Source organism: Corapipo altera, unplaced genomic scaffold (genome assembly GCF_003945725.1).
Source record: "Corapipo altera isolate COAL_440 unplaced genomic scaffold, ASM394572v1 1, whole genome shotgun sequence".
In the NCBI taxonomy this organism is placed as follows: Eukaryota; Metazoa; Chordata; class Aves; order Passeriformes; family Pipridae; genus Corapipo; species Corapipo altera.
The window spans coordinates 18,319,074-18,345,013 of record NW_020884873.1 but is presented as its reverse complement, the minus strand read 5'-3'; the positions used below and the strand labels follow the sequence as shown (position 1 = coordinate 18,345,013).

The 25,940-nt window shown below is 39.5% G+C and overlaps 1 protein-coding gene across 3 annotated transcripts in view; it reads left to right on the top strand.

The window, feature by feature from the left end:
- Positions 1-17,114, top strand: part of LOC113957374 (putative RNA-binding protein Luc7-like 2) — a 32,634-nt gene extending 15,520 nt beyond the window's left edge. For 2 of the 3 annotated variants that reach the window (XM_027664811.1, XM_027664829.1), the window contains 8 exons: positions 4,814-4,912; positions 5,757-5,867; positions 6,531-6,674; positions 7,743-7,919; positions 10,014-10,105; positions 10,999-11,028; positions 11,937-12,131; positions 16,194-17,114. In XM_027664811.1, the coding sequence (XP_027520612.1) occupies positions 4,814-4,912; positions 5,757-5,867; positions 6,531-6,674; positions 7,743-7,919; positions 10,014-10,105; positions 10,999-11,028; positions 11,937-12,131; positions 16,194-16,386 (1,041 nt within the window). In that variant the 3' untranslated portion in view covers positions 16,387-17,114. Of the gene's footprint in view, positions 1-4,813; positions 4,913-5,756; positions 5,868-6,530; positions 6,675-7,742; positions 7,920-10,013; positions 10,106-10,998; positions 11,029-11,936; positions 12,136-16,193 lie in introns of those variants that run through there. The other variant, XM_027664821.1, reaches the window with a different exon arrangement.
- Positions 17,115-25,940: the final 8,826 nt, after the last annotated feature.

The window sequence follows — 25,940 nt, the reverse complement described above, 5'->3', positions numbered from 1 at the left end:
TGTGTTGCCTACAAGAAAGGATGGGCTTTATTGCAAGTGTAGAAATACGTCAGAAACAAAATTGTTAATGCAGATTAAAAAGTGAGTTCCATTGTAAGGAAGATGTCACCAAACAGTCTTATCTGCAGCTTCTTTTTATCAGTAGCAAGTGTTCTCACACAGACCCTAGTAGTTGCCTTAACAATTTGACAAAGGAGGAGATCTGGTTCTTCCAATATCAATTTATCAGCAACATCAGATCTTTCTAAGCAAACAAACAAAAAAATCCTTCTCTTGCTGAATGTGAACTGTTTTGGTAAGGGTACCTTTAGAAAGAATTCTCTACATAAACATTGTCCAGAGTATCTTGTTTCAAAAATCTGTCAAAGACACATGTTGTTTTTAGAAGCATTTGATTGTTTGTGCTACTATGTCACACTTGGCTCAATATCAGCCCTCTGTGTTTTAAGTAGCTTTGGCTTTTCTGTGCTCTTTTTGCACTCCTTATAGAGTACATTCCGTAATCAAATTTCTGATGTTAAAAGAACGTGTAGTAGTTGTAAAAGTGCCAGAATGGGAATTTTGCTGTAGGTGGCTCGAGATCTGGAAGAAAAAGAAAGCCTTCTTAATTTCATATTCCAGAAACAGCATCATTCCAGAGTTTACTTTCCAAATCAGTTATTAGTGCCAGCTACTCTTGAGTGCATATTTATGTTGCAGATAAACTCTTCAGATTCTGTATTGCCCAATTCTTTGGCCAACTCTTCTTTGTCAACTCATATTTAACACATGTGATTATTTTATTTTTTGTACCTGATTTGATTGAAGCAGAGCTATGCATCTTTGTCAAACAAAATCTTTGTAATCCATATTTCTGTATTAATTCCAAAGGCATTCTATCTATTTTGTGGATAGGATGACAAAAATTATTACTAAATCATTTCAATATGAGGTTGTTTAGGATGAAAGACAGTTGTCTAAACCTTAGCTCTGGGAAATCAAGCAGCTCTAATTGTCCATCTAACAGTTAGGAATTAAAATAGTATTGCAGAAAATGGTTAGCAAATAATTAGAGTAGAAGGCACTACTTTCTTATTGCAGAGCTCTGGAATAGCAAAAGTACTTCTGATATGCAGCTTTGCATGTGGTTACCTAGACTAGTCTTCAGTAATAGCTTTTATCTGTATTAAAGATTCTCCAAATATGTAAGGGTTTTTTCTCGGCTTTAATCTCAGTATAAGTGCAGAAAACTGCAAAAAGACCTCAAAGTGTGGTTTAACATACTCCATAAACTTTAGTTATGTCTAGCATGGGGACTTAGATATTCTCACCTTTCTTTATTTGCATTGCTTATCAGAACTCCTCTGTAAATCACTTTAAGTAGTTTGAGTCTGTCTGAAAGTCAGTGTATTGACTGTGAAAAACAGTTTGTGTTCTTTTTAAGCCTTCATTAGTAGCTCAATGTGTGAGCATGAGTCTCCCTCTTTAGCCATCATCTGTTTCAACTGCGATTGATCTTTAAATGGCTGACTGCAAATGCTTGTTCTCTGCCTCTGCAGTAGGCATGCTTTGGCACCAAACGGCAAGGTGCACTTGCCGAAAATGAAAATAATGTGTCTTGCTGTATCCTCTCTCCGTTTCCATCTGCTGTCCATTTACTCCACAGCTGGCCATATTAGCCGGATTATGATATGAGCTGCTCTGTGCTTATTAAAGTCCTCGACAATCCTGATCCTGCATGGACTTGTGGCAGCAATGAATCGTCCCCAAAATGAGTTGTCTTCACTTGATGTTGCATAGCTTACACCAGTAGAAGTGATTTTTAGCCTATTTTTACATATAATTTGCAAAGTGGTTTAAGAGTTTTAAATGTGGTAGGTCTTTTATGTCTCTCTACAATGGAGTTTGCTAATAGAACTTTTAAGAAAGATGTTTTAAAGTGATATGTCTGTGAAGGTTCACAAAGGATTGCCCAGAACTTGCATAGGCTGTATTAAGCAGCAGTTCCAATAATGAAGTAATTTCTTCAGCAGCAAAGCTAGTGATAAAGAATCCTTTTCTCTTGTACCTGCTTGTTCTTGCTCCCTGTTATGCCACATGAATATTTATAAGGCAACACTGTTGGATCAAAGAGGAGAAGGGGAGTCAAAATTTCTTCTCTTGTGATTGAGACATGTAAGAAAAGTGAATCCTCTGTAACAGCCACCTAGTCTCTCAAAATTTCTGCTAATATTACTGAAGTTATTCAAAGGTTTTTGAGTTTACCATCTTGATACTGTAAGAGATCCTAGCTGCTTAGTCCCCTACTATGTTGTTCCTACATATTGTCAGCATGTTGTTTGTGTGGCTGTCCAACAGGTTGGACAAAAAGACTGCTGAAAAATTTGCCTCTGATTTTGGTTTGCTGAGATATGTTTTACCCAGTCAGTACCCAGATTGTGTTGAACTGCACAGGCAGATGTGTCAGCATGGAGTGGCACAGCACAGTGATAAAGGGAGGACAGAAAATTTTTCGCTAGTAATGCTGTCTCAGAGTAATTACCATCCTTTCAGGCTATGGATTTAAAATTCCCAGTAAGAAGAAAAGAAATCAGGAAATGTACTATTTTGTGGAGGTTAAATCCAACCCAAATAGAGGAAAAAGAAACATAAAACACATATAATAGTGAACCGAGTGCCGTGGTGGTGTTATGTGAATTCTGTGGGGTTTTAGTGTGTGATGGAAGTTTATTTCATGCATTTATTCAAAGTGTATGCAATTGCATATTAAAATAGTGGGTTTGTAATGATGTGGTGGATGTGTTTCAGGCTGCTTCTCATTGTATTCAGACCTATTAGAATGTCACTAGCTTTATGTATGCATTTAGAACTAAAGTACTTCAAACAGGATAGGCCTTGAGTTCTACAGTTTAGCCGTAGAGACCTTATCAGTACAAGAAATGAACGAGCATAAACACAATGTTTTCACAATTTTAGGAGAATTTTTAAGTGTCTAATTTTCAGATAATTTCAAAATGTTCTTTCTTATTGTTTTCCTAGTATTGAAGTACTTTCCTGAAAGAATGCTTCAGTTTAAATAATGTCAGCCTCTGATGACTTGGAAACAGACGTGTATAATACACTGCTCAGCTTCAAGGTCTTTGTGGGTTTGCATCAGTTAACAAAATTGCTGAGGGCCTGTATGGTTGCAATAGGAAAAGCTAATCTTTATCATTGCAATCAGATGTTCTCTGTTGCAGTCGAATGTCTTCTGGAAAACAGATTTATGGTGGCTGAAGGGTATTTAAACAACTGCAGTTTATAAAAAACTTTCAAGTTCAAAATTCTTCATTTTAACAATCTTTTTTGTTTGTTTGTTTCTAACATTTGAAATAAATTAACAACTTCCATAAAAATTACTTTAATGGATTCATTGGAACATCAATGAATGGGGATATGAGAAGACAAAAGTAATTGATATTTGGGTTTTTTACTCTACTTAGGAGGCTTGAATTGTTTACTTAAATGCAAGTATTTTATTTATTAACAAAAAGCAAGCAAACAAAAACCCAGCTAAACCCCTACTCATTTGGCTCACATTCACATGACTTGCAGTACTTTCTGAGTTAACACTCATCCTCTATTTACAAAACTCACAACGCAGGTTATTAATTATTTTAGATTTGGTTCTAAAAGTGTTATTTAATTCCAGCAGTAATAGCTTTTTCCATCAGAGTTCAATTTGCATTATATGCTTTCAGTGTTAAGAAAGGATTAACTCTTCTTAATATTAAGTGAGAAGTGCCAAGAGCAGACCTAACTGAAACCATGCTGGTTTTAAGTGATGCAAATAATCAGTTTCAATGATTATACATGAGCCTGTGCTTTTGCAGAGAGGCTGCCTTGGTTTTATTCAATTTTGTTTGCGTTTCAAATTGGCTTTGGGAGGGGTTTGGTTTAGTTTTTTGATTTATTTTTTTTTCCTGTTGTTTGGGGGGGGGGGGGGGGGTTTTGGTCTGTCTTGATCACCAGACTTGTGGTGAACACACAGAATTAGAATTTCTTATGCTGTGTATTATGCAAATTTCAATTTAAAAACAGTGTTTGTTATCTCATGAGATTCTGGACACTCTTCTCAATGGCGTTGTATGCAAGATTAGTGATGCACCCTACTTACTTTTTTTAAGTCCATGCTTTCTTCCTGCCCTTCCAAGAAGAGTTTTAAATTACAAGTGAAGTATCTGTAATTTTTCTCCCCTGATTCTTGATCATAGTCCAACGTTCAGATCATCTTCACTCATATGCAAAATGTTTTGCTGGGATTTGATTTTTTGACTCTGTCACTTGGAATACTTCAAGAATGTTTTTTTAAACAGCACTTTGCTGTGGTGCTGTGGTTGTAGCTGTTTCAGGTGATGAATATGACTGAAACACAACACCATAGAGTGTGCAGACAGTTCGGGTCGAGAATTTGACCATTTAACTTGCCAGTTATTTTCATAGAACTTGATTCTGCTAAGCTGTTTAAATTCAATACAGGATGTTCCACTTCAGTCACTTTTTTAAACTTTCAGTAAAACAACATTTTTGGGAGATGTTAATGATACTTTGTAATCCAAACAGCTTTCATGATAAGACAAGCTGTTCATTCTCTCTGCTTTTATTATTTCCTGATTCATGCATTTCTTTTAAAGACCTGGTATCATCTTATAGCTTTGTTAAACTGCCCTTTCGTTCCCTCAGGGGAGCTGATTTGCTTCAGAGTATTTGACTGTTAAAGAAAATCATGCTAACTTAACTTATTCGTTGTAACATTTCTGAAAAGTTAAACCACATTGCCTCTGTCTCTTTTCAGAGAATGGACCTTGGAGAATGCCTGAAGGTGCATGACCTGGCATTAAGGGCAGACTATGAAATAGCATCTAAAGATCAAGATTTCTTCTTTGAGCTTGATGTATGTATTTTGTCTTAATGCTGGAGAGAGAGTATAGTTTGTATACCAAGGTCGATACACTGAGCAATAGATGTTAAGTTTTGGTACACACAGAAGGATCTTATAAACAGAGAAACCCTTGGCAAAGATACATGCCTCTTCATGAATATATGCAAGTATTTAATTTGTATTGTCACTCTCTAGGTAGAACTGTTAACAGCCTCCCACAGAACAAAATATCATAAATGTGGGTGCTGTCTTAGTGTTATCACATAGCAGGCAAATATTAAGGCTGTGTATGCTTTGAAGAGAGTTTTAAATTCTATATTTAATGAAGAAAGTAGTTCTGTATTGATAACAAATCATATACTGTCTCCATACACTATAGTTTGAGTTTTGAACTCCCAACTAGGAAGGTAGTTTTCACTAGGACAAAAAGGTTTGGTTTTTTAATTGCTATTTGGAGGGATGATGTTAATATGTTTAATAGCTTAAAACCCTAGTGAAAAAAGTTACAGTATTGCATGTAATGGCTGGATGAAGTGATCCTGAATATCCTTTGAAGAATTTTAATGCCTGCTAGAAATACTCACTTCTTGTCAGAGAAGACTTAAGGTAGATTCACTTCCAAATTTCTGCAAATACTTAGAACCATGACAATGTGTAGGCTATAATTTTTGAAAAGTTGTGTGTTAATATATGTGTTTACAGTATGTGTCACCATGAACTGATAGACTATCATTTTACAAAGTTTCACTAATAAAAACTTAAGAAAGTTAAGTCTTGATAAACTTGGGAAGCATTACAGCTAATGAAATATCCATGTTCTTGACAGCATTGACCCGTGTTCTTATTGATGTTTTAGGCAATGGACCATCTGCAGTCGTTTATTGCAGACTGTGACAGGCGAACAGAAGTGGCTAAGAAAAGACTAGCAGAAACCCAAGAAGAGATCAGTGCTGAAGTTGCAGCTAAAGTAAGCATGGAAAACTAGTAACTGAAGTCTCTTTGAAGGTCTGTTTTTCCAAAGAGCCAACTTCAAGTTTTGGCAAGATATTGAATCTCAGAATTCATACTGAGGAGAGGGAAAAAATAACACATTTTCTTTATTCTTCCCAAAACTGCCCTTAAGGCACAGGAAGGAGAACAGGGAAGAGACCTCTGATATTTTTGACCTCGGGAAACTTGACACTGTGATTCCATGCCATACAAATGTTAGTAATTCTTACACTTTTTGATCAAAACTTCACCCATAAATTAAACCAAAATTGATGTGCTTTTCTCTAGATCTTCGAATGAAAAAAAAAAACTTCTACAATTTTTGTGCACATATATACACAAACTAGGAGGAATGATTATACAAATACTAATTTTGCAAGACTGTGTGGTATGGACAACAGTGTGAATTACTTGAATTTTCTAAACAAAATCCTTCTCTGGAGTTGGTACATAGATCTGGTAACTCAGCCTTTCTCTGCGTGTTTTTCAGTGAGGCATTTTCTATTTCACTCTTAACACCTGGAGAAGCACTCTCTGCATGTTTCTTTTCTGTCCTACCAATTTTGCACACAGTAGTAGTTCAGATTGTTTTCCATAAGTAAAAGCATTTCCTGTGTTAAGGCTTTCCTTGTCTTTCAAGGCTGAAAGAGTCCATGAATTGAATGAAGAAATTGGGAAGCTGTTAGCCAAAGTAGAACAGCTCGGAGCTGATGGAAATGTGGAAGAATCTCAGAAAGTAATGGATGAAGTGGAGAAAGCTCGGGTGAAGAAGAGAGAAGCAGAAGTAAGTTGAATTGTGTAAGGCTTGGGGGATGGAGTGGGCAGGGTCAAGTATTAAATTGGTTGGCCTTTGTGTAAATTGGTTGACCTCCATGTAATGCAAGACGTCTTATCTGCTCTCACTTCCTTAGCTAATTGCATCATATAAAACTAAAGAAATTGCTTTGCAGCATCCTGTACGGACAAAGTTTGTACCCTTAAATACACTCATATACAATGAAAATTATACTCCCTTCCACAAATAATGCATTCACCTTAGCTTAGCTGTATTGGTCAGTTGTGTCTATGGACACTACCATTGTGTCTGTGTTTGTTGGACTGACTTGCCTGGTTTGCTCTCTGTGGCGTGTTGATGTAACTTGTACTGGAAAGCTTCAGTGAAGTGAACCATTGTCTTCTCTGAAAGATACTTATTTAATGTCTTGTGTATCAGTCCAGTCAAAATGGTCCTTGTAATGTTCAGGTGGCAGAATGCACCAAGAGCTTTTCATATTGTGTTGCTCCAAGATATAGGGATTTACAGAAACAAACATCTGCAGTGGTTTTAATAGTACCAGAAGGGTTGCTGGCAGTCTTGCTGGTCTGTCATCTGAGTGTCTGTAGATAAATTTTGTTCAGATAGTGTGTTTAATTAGTGTCTAAAATGCAGATGGGTTTCTCAGGAAACTAACACTGTTTTAAATTGCGCTCAGAATTAAAACTGGTGTAATATTTTCATAATATGTCAACATAGTAATTGTAGTGTTAATGTGTATTCATTGTTGGATATGAAAATATTGTCCAGCTTTCTGTGCAATATAGTCTTACATAAAGGTAATAATTACCCCACTTTTTTTAATTCACAAATCCACAAAACCATTTGCTAATGTCCTGCTTTTAAATATGTTCAATTTTCAAAATAAGGAAATATGGCTTGTATCTTAATGAAACAGTTGATTTATGAATAGTGTGAATTAACTGAAGGGTGTGCTGGTGTACACTGAATTTGGTTATTAAGTTGTAACATATGCTTGGTAAAGTGTTATCCTTGTATTTATGTGCACTGAGAAGTAACAGCAAATTTTTTTTCTAGGAAGTGTACAGGAATTCTATGCCTGCCTCCAGCTTTCAGCAGCAGAAGCTACGGGTTTGTGAAGTGTGCTCAGCTTACCTTGGTCTTCATGACAATGACCGACGACTTGCTGATCATTTTGGAGGAAAACTACATTTGGGATTTATTGAAATAAGAGAGAAGCTTGAGGAACTCAGGGTAAATCATTCCTATATTTTGTGTGTGTGGTCCTACTTAATTATTTGACAGGCAGCCTTAATTGGATATTTCCTTCTGGATGTGTGGGATTTTTTCATGTCACTTTAAAATTTGAGATTTCATTAGCCTAAAAACCACTAAAGATTTTAATTTAACATCTCAATTACCCAGATAGTTTACTACGATGACCTCTTTTGTACTGAGGTATATTAAAACACACATGCAGAGTAATGCATCTTGGGAACAAAGAGTGTGATTCTACTTGTAAATTGATTAACTGTATTTTGAACGAACAGCAGCAATGTTAAAATATATTTAGCAGTCATAGGAGATAGCCAGATGAACTTTGCTTTTAGCCAGATGATTGACTAAAAATAGTAATGAGACTTAAAAATACAAGAGCATGGATTAAGGAGGATGATAACACTTGGAAAAGTTTTCAGAAAAATGTAAAGAAATGCTTGGAGCTCAGACAGCCTGCTGTATGGTGAATGACTAAAACTCACTTTGTTTATTTTATCTGGACAAAGATTAGGAGGTGACTTTAAATTTTCTTCTAAGTAATTTTTCAAGGCTTTTAAGCTTAAGTGACAATAGATGAAATAAACAGCTTCCAACAACTCAAGGCTGTAGCTATGCAAAGTGGAAATACAGAATGATGGATATCCTGCAGTCAGGCTAGCTGTTAAAATAATTGTTATGGGGAGGTTGCCTGTTCTTTATAGCTTGAAAATTTGAAATCCAGTTGGAATATTATCCTAAACAACCCTATCTTGACCAGAAATCATGTGCTGGAAGAAAGACTTACTGGAATTGTATTCTGGTCTTCTGGTATTCTAGAGAATGGATTTGGACACTGATGCCATTTATGACCTTAATATAGAAATTATGGAGTTCCCAGCTTAATTAAGCATTTTAGCTGTAGAAATCACTGAAGACAATAGCTAAAGGACTTGAAGCCCTAACAGCAGAAAATGCTGCTAGTGGGTTTGAGTAAATTGACTTGTATTATGTTTCATAATATTCCAGCTGTCTTGCATGGATAATGACTTACTCTTTGGAGAGCCCAACTCTTTCTGTTGACTGTATAGGCAATTTAGGCTCCTAATATAGCTGGTGTAACTTAGATGCCTAGAATAGATCACGTGTGCTTCCTCTCATCCCTCCATGAAATTATGCACAGAGTCACTTGAATGAGAAGCCTAGCTTGTAGATAAATTAGTGATGTTGTACAAGGAAGTATAGATATAATTTGATACAGGGGTTGAATTGACTGATTATTTACACCATTCGGAAAAAAACTATGCATGGATAACTTATTTCACATTCCCAAAGCATCAAAAAATAATCTTTTGAAGTGCTTCGTTAACAAAAGAAGAAAACAATAACTATCCCCTCCTTCCTCAGAGCTCTCCTCAGAGATCTAATCAAGATGCTGCTGGGGCAATTCCACCTCTCAGAAGAAGGTCTTTACAAAGAGTTGAATTTCTTGCATCATGTCCAGAAGGTGGCAAGACTTGGGTTTGGCCAGATCTCCAGTTGTGAGTTCCACATCTGAGGGCCCTCTACTGAGCGTGCCTTGTCCCCAGTAGTAGTGAGTTCAACCTGGGGGCTAACAGCTGAAGCATCTGCTCTAATTATGTCTCATGGTCACAATACAGAAACAAGTAGCCTCAAAACCTAGGTATCAGCCCAACCAAGTCCTTTAAGAAACAATTAACTCTCCCGGTTCTGTATTCTTTCTACCTTTTCCCAGTGGCCAAAATATGATAGGATTGGCATGGAAACTCTCACATTAAAGGCATGACTTGCTGCTCTGAATTCCCCTTTATTAAAAACTTAATGTTTAACTCTGCATATTTCAGGTCTTCGTGTAACACCCATCTATTTGCTGCAGCTCTTCTGCAATAACTTCTGTTTCTTGAAGAAAAAAAATACATATATACTGAGGAAGAGAGAGGGAATAATATACACAAGAGAAAGGGAATATACCTGAGAAAAAGAACTGAATGTTAATGTCTAGATCATTTTTATAGCACTTTCATCTGAGAAATTCTGAAGTATAACTTAATGAATATGTTCATTTGCTTTTAGAGGATTGTGGCTGATAAACAGGAGAAACGAAATCAGGAACGTCTGAAACGTAGAGAGGAGAGAGAAAGAGAAGAAAGGGAGAAACTAAGGAGGTAGGGAGCTATTTTAATTGCATGTACATAATGACCTATTTAAGTTTAATGAGAAACCTATGATGTAGTTCATAAACATTTCTAAATCTGCAGAATTACAATACTTTGCATTCTTTGAAAACTTACAAGGATTGAGATGGAATTTCATGTCTAACTGTTAAAACTTGGAATTGTTTCCATAAAAAGCCTTTTTAAAAACTACTGATAGTAGTACATCTACATATTGGAACAAATGGCCTTTAAATGAGATAATTTTCAGGTGTGTACCTTGTTTTGAGACCTGATAAATGTGAGCTTATACACATGTGATTTTCTAACATCTGATAGCTATTTTCTTCATATATGTTAGAAAATTTCCTTATTGGAAGTATTTGAATGTATGACTAAGGAAAGTAATTCCCTGTTCTTCTGTGAAATAGTAGCTCCCAGGCCTTGTGGGGCTAGAGAGGAATGGAATCTGAACTGCAGTTCTCTCAACATGTTAGCTTCAGAGGCTAACAGTGTAAACTTTTGAAATCTGTTGCAGTCTGATAATACTTGCCTGTCAGGAAATAAGGGAATACTGGCTTGAACTGTAAGCTTTTTCTATAGGAGGGATGGGAGTTAAAAAGCAAAGTTGACATTCTTTTGGGTTTCTAGTATGGTAATCTCAAAACTGAATTAAGGGGGGGGGGGGAAAAAAAACCAAAACCCACAAGCACAAACCAGGGATATGTTTCCTGGTAAACATGTAGCAGTAAAGATGTTAATATTAAATAAAAGGCCTTTAAACAATTGCTACTAAAACAAGAAATACAATTACAGGTCAACTAGTCTAGTTTATTATTACTAAATTGCACCTTATATAATAATAAGATTCTATAAGAAAAATTACTGTTTTCCTTTTATTTCAGGTCCAGATCCCACAGCAAGCATGCCAAAAGGTATATAAATCTGCAGACAAGGAATACTAGCGGTGAAGCCAGCCTTTCACAAGCTGGAACATTATACGTTTGTGTAGCACTATTAGTTTAAGATGTCCATTTTTATGAACAAAGCTTTCTGTTACATAGTCATCTCTCTGTGATTTTATACCATGCTACTGAGTTTATACAGGTACATTTATTTTATGGGTCCTGCAATGCAGCCTTGTGTCCCAAATAACACTTAAAACACAGATAACTGCTTTTTCTTTACAAAAGTTTGTGGTCAATACCTTTTTGTGAACCCCCATGTTTTTAAAATCCTAAGCACCAGGTTAACACTTAATAGATCATCCATCAATAGTATGAGTGTTCTTCCAAACCTACACTGTTTGGAAGTGAGGTATGACTGCAAAGTGATTTAAAAAAAAAAAAAAAAAGAAGGAAAGAATAGACTGAATTTTTATGGTGTTTAGAACCTTGCAGGCTAGTTTTGTTATTGTAGCTATGGGGAACAGTATAGTCCAGTTTCTTCAGAACATCATAATACAAAGATTCTGGCAGATAACCCGTATCACTGCATCAGGGAGTTCTACAACTTTACCTAATAAAGACAAGATTTTAAAATTTTAAAAAGTAGATTTTTTTTCCATATTTTTAATTGCTTTCAGAGGCTTGAACTGGCTATGCTGTAGCCAAACAGTCATGAGTTGATTTTAAAACTGTCTGCATTGGTCACAAAGCAGTTTGTAGCCTTTCTATTGTTGCTTTCCCCTGTTTGCCTGTGATCAGACAATGCAGTAGCTCTGAACGCTGCAGACCATTCTGTGTGCAGATTTGCTTATGCACAGAGTGCATGATATTCACAGTACACTGGTAAGAGTACCTGGGTGAATGCAGTGTCTGGTTTAAGTGCTTTCTGTTCCTAGATCTAGGTCCCGAGATCGCCGCAGACACCGCTCTCGCTCAGCCTCACGGGAACGAAAGAGAAGAACTCGATCCAAATCCCGTGAGAAACGCCATCGTCACAGGTCTCGCTCCACCAGCCGCAGCCGGAGTCGCAGCCATCATAGAAGCAGGCATAGTTCCAGGGACAGAAGCCGAGAACGCAGCTCCAAAAAGAGGTAAGTGTTGCCCTAGAAATAAATGGCTTTTCCTAGAGGCGTGATGAGAATTCTCACACTAAATTAAGTTTACAGCTACCGCTTGGCAATTTAAACACGTTTTGACTCTGTCTCAGGTTTCAGTTACAACTTTAGCGTAATTATGGTTTGACATACCAGAGTGACTTTTTTCTATTTATTTTTTATAAAAATAATAGCGTTACATTATTTCAGTTTTGGATGAGTGCTACAGAGTACTGGCGTCAAGTTGATAATACAGGCTTCCTGCAGCGTAGAAAAACAGCTCATTTTCATTTGACCCCAGGGATATCAGCAGTCATCTTACTGTCATACATTTGTTTTTTCCCTCGGGCTCTTGTTCTCAGCACCAGAGCCCATCTGTTGTGTACTGCACCATATACAAACAAGTTTAGGTATGCCTGAAAATAAACTTGTTGCACTACATCTGAACGTGTTGCTCTGCAAGGAAAGTCACTGAACCCCTCATTAAAGGGTAACTGCAGAGGGCAAGATGGGGCTATTGCTTTTGAATGATTCGATTGCTGTCTGCCCCCGAGGATTTGCTGGCTTCTTTTAGATGAGTTAAGCATAACTTAGAATGGGATTGCACAACGAGGCATTTGACAGGGAGGCCTGCTCATAAAAAGGATTCTTTTCTTTTATAGGTCAACCACCATGGTGTACATTTGAGTGCAGTACAGTGTCAGGGTGCTCAGTCTTAAAGCCCTGACAGACTGTTGACTTGTAAGAAGGTAAAAGGTCTGGTTTTGAAGTGGCCACACGTGCAGGGTTTATCATTCAATTATTTTAGGAGTTAAATCACCGAGGATGGAGAAATACATTGAACATGTTCTAGGATCTCATGGGCTCTTTGCTCAAAAAGTGAGCTTTTTTCTTCATAGAGTAGGTAGGTGACTGTAATCCCATTGTGCTCTGTAAGAGAGCATAGAAGACAGGGTTAGTCCAAGTCTTTTCTTTCTTTTTGTTGCAGATGGATAAAAGTTATAAGTGCAGCACTCTACTTGATATCAGCAGTAGTGTCTGGTATTTAAAATACTTCAGTTTTCTAAAGTCATTGTTTCAGACAGCAGTTTCCATCTCCGAAGAGCGTGCCCCTTCATGGCATTCACAGCAGCAGATTAGCAAATCTTCAAACCTGTAGTTTTTAGCTTTATAACAGGCTTTTCCTTTGGATCGATGTATTTGTTAATTTGGATAAACCAATTTGTAGAGTATGTGCTCAGACTGCCTTTACTACTTCAACTTCTCCATCTTTGCAAGACTTGATTTCCATCCTTCAAAGAAAACTGTTCTGGCTGATCGTACTTGTTCAGACTCTCCAGTATGATTAGCACAGTGCTAATGATGCAGAGAGATATGTAAGAACAGGGAAATGGTATAGACCCCTGGTACTATCCATGTAACAGTAAGCATGTTAAAAGTAAAAAAATGTAATGTACCTCAGGGAGCAAATTTCAACCTTATGATATTCAGTACTGGAGATATTTCTCCTGATGTCAGTTTCTGCCCTGAAGGAATATTAATAGTGCCAGCCAAGAACTGTGCACCTGACTACAGATAGTACAAACATTTAGTGCAGAGTATTCCTGCTTTCAGCGAACCACACAGTTCCTTCTGGTTTATCCTGTCCACCCTTTATAAGAAAGTATTTTCTGAAGAGCCTCTCACATTTAAATGAAAAAGTGTCACCTCTCAGGTACTTCTTAATTCTGAAAGCAAAGGGATGTTTTATTGTGTGCTATAGCTGAGGAAATGCTACAAACACATACATTTGTCTGACAGATACATTTTTTTTATTCCGTATCACTACCATTCACCTATGAAACTGGTGGATAGATTTAAATCTATTAATGTCTGGGATCTCATTTCAGATTTATCAGTATAAGGACCAGATCTCCACACTCTATGTATGTTCAACTGAACATACACAAAGTGTCAGGCAATAGTAGCAGTGTGTCTTAGATAATGAGAACCTATCTGGTAATAGTAGCAACCTGCCTAAGGTAATAGGAATTCTAGGTCTACTCAGGCTTGGATTACTGGCTTACTAAGAACAGATCTAAATGAAGTCCTACTTTTTCTTGCTGTTAGTCATAAGTTTCAAATAAATAAAATTGTCTTTCGTTTAATTAGAAACAAACTATGTAGTTGGTGCATTTTGCTTTCCAACGAGAAAGTGAGTGTTTGCAGTTAGATGTTAAGATGCATACTCAGTAAGGTCAATCATGACACAGACCTAAACATGGGTACACTGAGAGAAGGTTTTGTTAGTGTGCTTGAGCCCACTTACAAGAATTCATGTGACAAGGGATGATTGCTCCCATACAGACATTGTATGGATGAATACCTGAAGTCATAAGATGGGGCTTCATTTCACCTGGCTTTAGATGACTAGGTGAGATGTAAGTCTCATGAGTCTCATTACAGACTCATGTGACATAATTTTTTGTCTATTTTGAGATGAGACAAATTGTGCCTTAAAGTATCTCTTTCTTCTGACTGTTAAGGATCAGTTAGGTAGTAATGCTTTCTAGCATTCTAGATAAGGTAAGTCAAGGGCAGTACCTTGCCCTTGAGAAAGACAGTAGTGATATTTCTAAGTCTTTTGGTAGTGATACTGCTTGCTAAGGCAGTTGTATAAATTTTCACATCGCTGTGCTGTGATTCATTAAACCCAGTCCTTCTTGTCTGCTGATTAGAGACTCACTTGTAGAGAGAGGGGACAGCTGAATGAATGCATCTTAATATTCCTCCAAAAATGCATTGATTAAAAAGCCAAAGCTGTGAATGGCATCATATCCTATCTGTCTGTCTGTTTTAGGATTAATTGCTAGAGTTAGCCTGAGTCAACCAGTTTGGAAGCATTGTTACTTCTGCAGGGGACTTGCAGCACAAGATACTTGCTCAACAGCTGTACTAACTCTGGGATTAACCTCTTACTTGGCATGTAGCTTCTCTTCTGTGACATGTGATTTGTGGAATAGGAATAATACCTCTGGATCTTAGCATTTGCAAATGCTAAGTCTTGCAAAATTGTAGGGAAAGTAATCTTTTCAGCTGAGGAACTAAGATGAAAGGTCACTTCTTTGTAAGCTTGTAAAAGGAAATTAGTTCCAGGAGCATTTTGCAGACCTTAGTTTTGAAGCTTTGAGGTGAAGTGACAGTAACTTTCTGTAAGGGGAGAGAGTACAGTCTCTGGCCAGTACACCAAATTTTTTGACAAGGAAACGAGTGGCTAGCTTTGTAGCGTGCTGTTTTTTCTGTAAAAGTTTGTATTAAGCTGTTTTATGATTGCAGTACCTGGTAAAATGAAAATGCAATGTTTTTCAACAACAGACTTAAATGCATGTATAAGGGAATATAGAGAAGGATATCTAATCCGTTTTTTTCCCCGTTTTTTTCATTCAATTTAAAACAATATGTATTGTTTAACAGAACATCCCTTTTCTGGCTCTATCATTTAAAAAATGCGTATTATCTGAGTAAAATATCTAAAAATAATACCACCCCAACCTTGCAAAATCACACAAGGGCTAATTCTTATAACAAAATATAATTGTAGCACAGTTTGGTTTAGTTTGTATTTGTCATGTAATAGTCTTGCTCCAGAATAACACGAGTTAATTTCCCCCTGCTTTTAATCAAACTCCCATTTTTAAACATTTATGTTTGTAATTTATATGTCTGAGAAAGGCTAGACATTCTTAAGCTAGAAACTGCAGATGAAAAATTTCCATTAAACTTCAGTTAATACAAACTTGAGGGTGGAGGTTGAAAATAAGAGATTTAGTGAAGCACATTGCCCTTAATCTGGGCTCTGTAGTAGATGTAGATTAAATCCTGCCTCAAAGTATTTGTCTTTTGAAATCGGAAGTAGGAAAGGGAGAAGAGTAGAATGATTTCTGATGTCTTCTCATACACTTCTATTTATATAAGTCTGAATTTGGGTTGGAAAAAGAAGAAAAATACAAAATCCAAGTGCTGTTTGATAGCTAAAAGTTTGTGACTGACTCAAATTCTCAAATGTACTGCACTTTTCAGATCCTCTAAAGAAAGATCTTCCAGAGACAAAGAACGTTCAAGAGACCGCGATAGAACATCCCGTGATAAAGATAGAAGCTCAAGAGAGAGGTCACCACGAGATTTCAAAGACAAGAAATGTTCTTATGAAAGTGCTAATGGCAGATCAGAAGACCCAAGGAGCTCAGAGGAGCGTGAAGCAGGGGAGATATAACTGGCTGTATATTCACCTGATCTCTAGCTTCCTATGGAGTTGCATACTTTGGTTTAGTTTACAGTTGTTCAAAGGGACACCAGTGAGCAGTTTGAGACACTGATCCAACTAGGGTAGATGTACAGTATATAAAAGTGGTTATAACAAAGTCAGAATTAAACCCCATCAATTAATGATGCCTAAAGCTGGGTCCTGGACTTCCACTAAGTTGTAAAACTTTTCTGAAAGATTTCTCTTTATTCAGGACAACAGTTTTATGTACCAAGATGCAGATCTCAATGTTTTTAATCTCCTTTCCAATACAAGTTAGTGAACAAATTATATTGTACTACTTGCCTTGGGTGCTTTTGAACCTTTATAAATTCTCCAATTCTGCTCCAGTCAAAACAGCAGCATTGAAAGGTTGTATTTGGGGGGATTTTTTTTTTGTTTGCTTTTTTGTAACAAGGGGGGTGGATGGATATTAACTTTTACTCTAAAGTTATGTTCCCAGTGTTGGGTTTTATTTTTGTTTGGGATCCTAGGAGTTGATTACAGTGGGAGCATTTAGACAGGAATGTGTGCTGGAGAAAGCAAAATGTCTTTTTACAGTGCCTATTTAGACTTGGAAATTGAACAGCTGTTGCATTACATCTTTTTTATTTCTACTTAAATTTTGAAATCAAAGCCAGTCCCATATCTGTACCATTTGATTGGTATGTGTTCAATATATTTGTTTTTTTCCATAAGGACTCTTTCTGCTTTTTCTTGTGGGATGCATCCTTAATTGTATTAAAACAAACAAAAAAAACCAGCAACAACAAGCGAAAATTAAGAACAAAAGAAATAAAAAATAAAAAAGAAACCATATTGTCCAATAACTTAACAAGGATATACTGGTCTCTTTAAGGTGTTAATTAGCAGTTCAGTCTTTTAAAAACTAACATCTGGGTTTTAACATACAGATGTGCTCTAGGAGAAGCAATCATTCTGATCACAGTCCTGATTGAAGCCCTAAAATCTTCAAAAGCAGAAACCTGTGGAGTCAGAACTATAGAATGGTTTGGGTTGGAAGGGACCTTAAAGATCATTTAGTTCCAACCCCGCTGCTGTGGACAGGGACACCTTCCACTAGACCAGGTTGTTTAAGGCCCTGTTCAGCTTGGCCTTGAACACCTCCTTGGATGGGGGATCCAGAACTTCTCTGAGCATCCTGTTCCAACACCTCACCACCCTCACAGTAAAGAATTTCTACCTAATATCCATTTTAAAGCCATTTCCCTGTGTCCTGTCATTACATGTCCTTGTAAAAAGTCCCCCTCCAGCTCTCTTGTAGCCCCTTTAAGTACTGGAAGGTGCTGTAAGGTCTCTCTGGACCCTTCTCTTCTTCAGGCTGAACAACCTGACCTCTCTCAGCCTGTCCTTACAGGAGAGGTGCTCCATCCCTCTGATCAACTTGGTGACCCTCTGCTGGGCCCACTCGAACAGGCTCATGTCCTTCCTCTGCTGGGGATGCCTGAGCTGGATGCAGCACTGCAGGTGGGTTCTCACCCAAGTGGAGTAGAGGGGTGGAATCCCCTCCCTCGACCTGCTGCCCAGGCTGCTTGTGATGCAGCCAGGATACACTTGGCTTTCTGGCCTGCCAAATGCACATTGCCGGGTCAGGTTTAGTCACTCATCCACCAGCATCCCCAAGTCCTTTCCTGCAGGGTTGCTCTCCATTTGTTCATCCCCCAGCCTGGATTTGTGCTTGGCATTGCACTGACCCAGGTGCAGCACCTTGCACTTGGCCTTGTTGAACTTCTTGAGGTTCACATGGACCCACCTCTCAAGCCTGTCAGCGTCCCTCTGGATGGCATCCCTTCCCTCCAGCATGTTGACTGCACCACACAGCTCAGTGTCATCAGCCAACTTGCTGAGGGTGCACTCGATCCCAGTCCCTGTCACCGACAAAACATAAAGGGGGTGCTGTCCATTCTGTTGGATTGAAAGTGCTTTGGGATATTTATTCAGATGTGCTCTGCTCCCACACAGAAGAATTTAAACATAGGTAAATTTTTTTGTCCTTGAGTTCTCGCCACTGAGTTACCTAACATTGAAGCTTAAGAGCAGTATTTGTCATGATTTACTGGCATTTTCAGTGGGTTGTGCAGTGTCTCTGTAGGCCTGCTAATCATCAGTGTGTAATACCATTCCCTGTGCATTTTCTCTCAGTGTCTTTTCTGTAGCATCTTCAGTATGGTCAGAACACTTGGGTGATAATTCTAATGCGTAAGATAACTTAGCAGTATTTTGGCTGGCAGTGAAAGCTGGAACAGGACCTTTACACCTCTGCAAGGACTTGGATTCACCATTGTACATTCTACTTTGAATTGATTCCATTTTAATGATGACTACTTAACACTTTTTATTATTTACCCATTTGAATTGAGTATGAGTTTCCTTCCTGGGAATGTTTTATGACTTCCTGAGTGGCCCAAGTGCTTGATGAATGAAAGTTACCACTGTTTGTCCCTCTAGTACTGACCATACTGTCAGTGGTTGATAACATCCATTGTCACAGTTTTAAGTGAAATTCTAGTGGTGTGACAAAAGGTGAACAGTCATTTCTAGATACATCTTGCATAGCACAAGTGCCAGTGATTCCTCTGGAATTCCGGTCTGGAATAACAATGTTCCGGAAATACTGAGGGCCTGTCTCCCCCTGCAGCCAGCAACTAGAAATTTTGTGTTGTAAAAGGGGGGACTGGTGGTGAAATTTGCAGACTGTGACATAACACTGCTTAGACTCCTTACTAGCAGATTTTGCATAATACGTCATTTATTTTACAAATAACTTTTAATTACAAAACAGTGATTGGGTTTGGGCCTTCCCTTATTTAGAGGTTTTCACAGGGTGGTGAGCCTCATAGTATCCAAGTACCACAGAAGGAAGGTGAGGCTTACCTTTGATTTCCTGATAAAATAATCTGAATTATATGTGGAAGTACAGGACTGAAGTGCAGTTAGGAAGAAAACTGAATTAAAGTGACTGATGAAACACACTTAGGATGCAAGAGGTCTGGAACATCTGCCAGAAAGGGAGACAGTTTTATTAGTTGTGCCTAAGTATGGATCTTCTACCCTCTCATCAGAACCCAACTACCTTAATTTCCAGGAATGCAAAACGGAGATATTCATCACTTCTAAATTTCCTGCTGGACAACTGAAGAGTGGTATTGACTGACGTTAGTCTTCATGGTCAAAAAGATTATGAAGTGGAGCTTCTGAAGGAACCTAGGGGTGTTTCAGCTAAGCATCAGCTCTTGAGATCTTTGAAATTTTGCTGATGCAGTTGTAGCTCCATAGCCACTTTTACCAGGCTGCAAGAGTGCAAACTGAGCAAAAAGAGTAATTATTTCACTGTATTTAAAGTGTTGAAAATGCAGTGAACCTGCAAGCATTATTACCAGAATCACTCTGGGTTAGTCAGGGGAGCATAAAACAGAAGAAGGTTGAAGATGGTAAGCAGCTAGAGGATGGCACATTACCAGAAATGAGATCCCCTCCTGAATATAGTATAGAATTGGTTACCTTGAAGAAGGCCCTCAAGATCATCAAGTCTAACTGCAAACCCAGCATTGCCCAGTCCACCACTAAACGGTGTCCTTAAGTGCCACATCTACACACCTCTTAAATACCTCCAGGGATGGCGACTCAGCAGCTTCCATCCACAGTCTGATCCAGTGCTGGATGACATATGTGAGTTGCTTTTCCCAGTGGAACAGGAAAAACCACACAGTAGAACAGTGACATTTCCAAGCAAAGGGGTGCTTGGCCTAGTGCCACCATATTCCGTTACCCGCCCTCAGACTTGCCAATGAAGCTGGCAGAGGAGTCTGTTCATCTCTGTCCTCTTGCCTTCCATCAGGTATTGAAGCTGGGAGTCACCATCCTGTTGCTACAATGCAAACCCTGCCCTGGAGCTCATTTGTCTGTCCAGCCTAGTTGCACCATCCATCCTGCCCCAGGGGCAGTGGGAGAAAATAGGTGAACCAACTCCCTAAACTGATGGAAGTGGATGATTGTGCAAATGTTAAATAGCCTCCGAGCAGGGATTGTCTATTTAGCTGAAGAGAGAATGGTATCAATTCATCTTGAGACCCCTGGGGCCAGTGCAGGATTGCTAAGGACATGGGTGAGTACATCTGAATGGGTGGGTTTAGCTGTAGGAACACAGTATCTCAACAAGACACTCCTGTGGTGCAGAAAACGATTCAGTGAGACGTGTGCTGTCCCCGCCAGGACTGTTACAGATTCAAGCAGTTTGGGATTGCAGTCATCATTAAATTAGGTATAAATGCACCAGAGGTGATGTCAATGTGCAGTGTGAGGGCCTGCAGCACTCGGTTACCCCCCCACTTTACTGTTCTCCATCCTGTATTTCACATGCCACCTTCATCACTATAGTTGTCCTTTGTTCAACAGACAGTAAAGGTTAGTTTCTCCTGATGCAGTGGCTTATAAAAAATGTTTAATGCACTCTTCATTCAGTCCTGCACGATGGTTTTTTTGTTGTTTGTTTTGGAGAGGCGGAGGGTTGGGGAGGTTTTTTGACTTTTTGCTTTGATCATTTTCTTCCACTTGATTCTTAATAAATTCTTGCACTGTTACTATTGATGTAATTCTTTAATTCTTCTTTTCAGTAAGACCTGAAATCCAGCTTTCACTGCAGCCTGCAAAACTGGGAAGCAGCAGACTGCTGGGCAGTTGTATCAGCAGCTGGAAATACAAGGAAAGAAGAAGAAATGTTTGTTTCTAGCCCTGGCTCTCCTCTTTATCCCTGCTTTCCCATCTGTGGGCATATAATGGAGTCAGAAGGCAATTAGAAAATTCTCTCATGACTTCTCTCTCCTGGCTCTGGCTTTTCACCTCTTGTTGCTGGGGAAACCGCAGTCCCAGATCCCCTTCCCAGGCTCAGTGGTGCTGCCAGGGCACTGCAGGCAAGCAGAGTCCTAGAGGTGCACCATCGGGGAGGCAGGATTAGCTACCAACAGAGCAGAGCTGGACACAGGCAAGGTCAGAAAGGGCACGATAGACAGCAGAAGCTGCTGTGGCTGTACAGCCCTTTCCCAGGCTGAAATGATCTGACAAATGCTGACTGTAGTAAAGTATTGATGGTGATGCTCAGTTAAGAGCACAAGGGTTAGAAATCGTTCCAGGTGCTGGCTCAGAGAGGCTGCCAAGGAGGCAAGTTCACAGCACTGGGTGTCAGGCACCATCAGGCCGGCTCAGGGCTCTCTGTCTCCATCACTGGAAGGTGGTAAGTGGGTGGGGACTTTGCATGGAACTACTGTAACTTTTCAAGTTGCTGCCCTCTTCCTAAACTTATACTGGTTTGCAGCAGAACAATGGGAGTAAAGAACTGCCACCAGGCTGGGGCAGCCACTGCCCTGATGAAAGGTGAGACCATATTGCAGATGTCAGCTCCAATGTTCTTCCTTGTCCTAAAATTTTATTTCTGCTTGTAAGCCCATGCAAATCTCTGCTGATGGTCTGTGCTAATGGGACACTTAAGCATGATGTTGGGATCTCCACCTACTCTGCTTGGTGGCTGTGGTCAGTGGCTGCCAGGTGTCCTTGCTGGACAGCCTGTGGAGGCTGTATGGAGATCAGCAGCACCACCATAACCAGCAGCAGGTCCCTAATTTGTCCACTTTTGTGGTTGTGCAGAGGGGAGGTGAAGCATCGTGTTGCTGCCAGCAAGAGACACACCACAGTGCATCCTCCTGAGCAAGCACATCTGAGAACTTCAGAGGCAGAATCCTGGGCTCTCCAAGGCAAGCAGACGAAATATTCTGACAGTACAGCAGGACTGACATTTCTTTTGCCCACTGAGTAAGCAAATGATTCAGTCTGGGATGCTGTTGGCTCACACCAGGAAAAAGTCAGTCCTCTGTGTCTTAGGCTTGTTTAATGCTGCCCATGTGCAATCTGACCAGTATAATTGTGCCTTGAATTGGCTCAAACCCACCTCACTGCATAAGACGGAAGTGCTCTGGTATGACCCAAAAGGTTAACTGAGACTCAGTGCTATTCTAATTGCACATGTCCATTATCTCAATATTAGCTTTAGCAAAGGTAAAGAAAAAAGGAATCTGCTTTCTCATCCCCTTTTCCCTAAACCCAGATGTTGTCACAAAAGAAAAAAAATATATATTTTGCAATATTGAAAACTGAGAAGGTTAAAATAAGTTGGGGGGCTTTTTTGGTTTGGTTTGCAGCATGTCATACCTCTGCTTTTATGAGACATCTGAGTGCCACACTGGATGTACAGACATTTGAATTCAGTGGCTGTTCTGTTCTTCCAGGGACCATTGGCTCCTAGTGCTGATTCAGACATCACAATTCACTTCTCATATCTCAGTATGATCTTTTGTAGGCAGCAATCCTTCCTTGTCACACGTTGTGCCATCTCAAGCCTTGTGGTGCCTTTTATTTAGCCAGGAAAGTGAACTGAAGGTCTAACAGGGCTCCCTTGCCCCTCTCCAGTTCTAACAGAAGCGATGACCCTGGTACCAAGCATGGGGTAGAAACATTGCTGCTCCCAGCATGTTCCTGTCTGGGCTATACCCTCACTGCCTTCTACCCATCATTGGGTGTTTGTAATGCTGGGGCCTGAAGAACAGGCCCTGAGCCAAGGTTGACCTATAGACTGATTTTCCAACCTAATATTATATTCAGCCTAGTATTGTATTTAGCCATATATCTTCTTATTAACCAAGATGCTGCATAATCCTTAGTAATGCTTTAAAAGTACATATTTATGCTTGTTAGCACAGCATATTATTAATAATTAGTAAGGCTTGTATGTGTTATAAATGTGCCTTTCTTTTCAGCCAAGGCTGGGAGAGCAGTAGCCTCACATGGTCGCAGCTGGTTCATATTTGAGATATAAATGTAGCCGTAGCTCTGTATTTAGAGACTAGTCGAGGCCATGGGGGTATCTGACAGTAGTTAGTCTGAACTGACTCCCTGATTTTGCACTGAGCCCTGGCCAGGCTGCAGGGGAAAACCAAGAAGAGAAGAAAGCCAGATTGTTTTCCACACCGTTTGAGTGATGTAAGCTGGTTTGTTTAATACTATATAAGCTGGACCCTCTAGACCCTCTCACAGCAAAGATGGAGGCTTCACCCATCTAGTGGACGGACTGCATAGGATTTCCCAATTACCGGGAAGAGGTTCTCCAGTCCTTCACCGTGATCGGGGCCTCCCCAGCTGCAGTGTGGTCTGGGTGATGGTAAAGTGTTATAGGGTAACTGGTGATGTATTTCTCTCTCCTAATCACTGTAGACACTTTTGTAGTAAAGGTTAGATGCATTGCTAAGTGTATCCTTTCATAAGCCACTGTTTCTTTTGTAATTCTTTACTGTTTTGCACTATAGTAAACTTAAACACTTATTCTTTAAAGTTGGTGCCTGTGTTCCTTAATCCTCATTCCTGGGGAAAAACAGATTGCAAAACAGTGTTTTAAATGGTATCTTGAAGAAGCCCCTACTTTCAGTGTAAAGCAACACCTCTGAGGGACATATCTGTACCTACAGCCACAGCTCTATGGCAAAAGAGCTCAAACAGCCCTTCACTTCAATCACCAACAATACCAATGGCCTTCATGCAAGAAGGGTGGACACATTGGAGGGTTTCCCTCTGGATCCAGCTAGGAGGATTTCCTAGAAGCTTCTCCAGATTCTCCAGGGTCTCCAGTCCCCCATCTGGGCAGCCACAGGGTTATCTGAGATGACCTCCCCACCTTGCTCACCTCACTGAGCCTCTCTGCTGCCTGTCATAAAGGCAGGGACAGGAAGGCAGCTTGGCTCAGACTCTAGCAAGAAAATTATTGGACTCAAATGCCTTGACAGCTAGGTTAGCTTCTTCTTTGCTGTCTTCCCTGTCACAAATTGCCATAGTATGTTCGTAGCCCTTGTCTCAGAGTGATTTGGTGATGCTGCCACTCTTGGATTTTATTCCAGCACTGATTTGTATTTGCACAGGATTATGCCTTGCAATACACCTTCCTCTGGGTAAGTTTTTGCTCTGTCACCAGGGTGACTGTAGTTTTTCAAGTTAAATTCAAGTACATATGTATTTTAACAGTGTTTAAATAATATTTTGAATCAGGAAAGTGAGTCTCTACAAGGTCAAGGTTTTTTTGTGGGAATGCTTTTTTTTTCTCCAGCAACATGACCAGCAAAGCACTTTGATTTAATTAGCTGAGTGGATAAACTTCCTGCATGAGCTTCTGCTCACTCCTCTTCCCCTTTCTCAGTATTTTCCATGTGTTTTCACTGTTCTAGTTTAGGTCAGACACAAAGATAACTCCAGGCATTTAGCTGATTTAACATGTCACAGCCACTTGTCACACTACCCATGCTACATCACAGACTGGTTATCTCACAGACCTTTCTGATGTCCCACAGGTTGTAAGAAACCCGTGAAGCTTGGTGTGAGGGCTTTGGTCCCACTCAGCAGTGGTGCTCCACAGGAAATCTTTTCCTACTACCCTTAGGTATGACATTTCCCTTCTGTTTCTCTTCACAGAATCAGTTTTCCGGAAGAATGCATACAGTATGCACAGCACTGCATAGTTACCAGTTCAATAAGTAAGGAGTATGTTTGTTTTGCCTCCCAAGTACATGAATGTTGCTGTTTTGCAGAGGCACAGTGAGGTGCAAGGAAAGCTGGACAGGACTGAAGAGTGAGACTACTGGAAAACCAGAAACTCAGCTCAGTTATTCTCCATCTCAAGATGTTGTCTAATCTATGCTCTTTTGGAAAAGCTTTCTGCCATCCTTTGAAATCTCAGATAAAAAAAAGGGGGGCCATGTACTCCTAAACCACACACATCACACAAACTTTTAAAATGTAACGTATACCCCTTTTCTAAATGGATTTACAAAATAACCCGCTTTTTACTGCAGCCAGAATTAGGTTTGTTTCACATGCTTTGCTTTTGCAACACCTTTCTGCATCACAGGAGCAGGGAACACAAGAGCCTTAAATCATCGGCCAGTGTTGCAGGCCCCTGTCAGCCCAGGGTGCCTGTGACAATGAAGAGCAGGTCATTACAGCCAACCACCCTTATGGTAAATGGTGCTCTTAACATGCATTAAGGCAAGTCAATAAAAAGGGGAAATTATTTTGAGCTTTTCAGAGCTTTAACTACTTGTACTTCCTCACAGGGATTTGAGTCTATAAATATTTTTTACACGTCTTGTTCTTTTTTTACAATCTCTGACAATGCTGTGCAATATGCTTTCCCTTCTCCCTGAGCCAAATAGAATAGCGAAGCAAATAAAGCAGCCTGCCCCATCCTCCCTCTCTGGCAAGAGTTCATCTTCTGGACTTTGGGATTTAGCATCCTTTGCCAAACAAATGGAGTGGGTGAGGAAAACTACACGTTGAGTGAAGGAGAACTTTGCATTTTTAGCTGTTTACAAAACTGTTGCTTCATGGTCAAGTGAAAGGCTTCCCTTCACATCACCTGAGAAGCCTGACTGCTGTGAGCGTGATGGGTGCCCAGGTGGGAATCTGAGCTG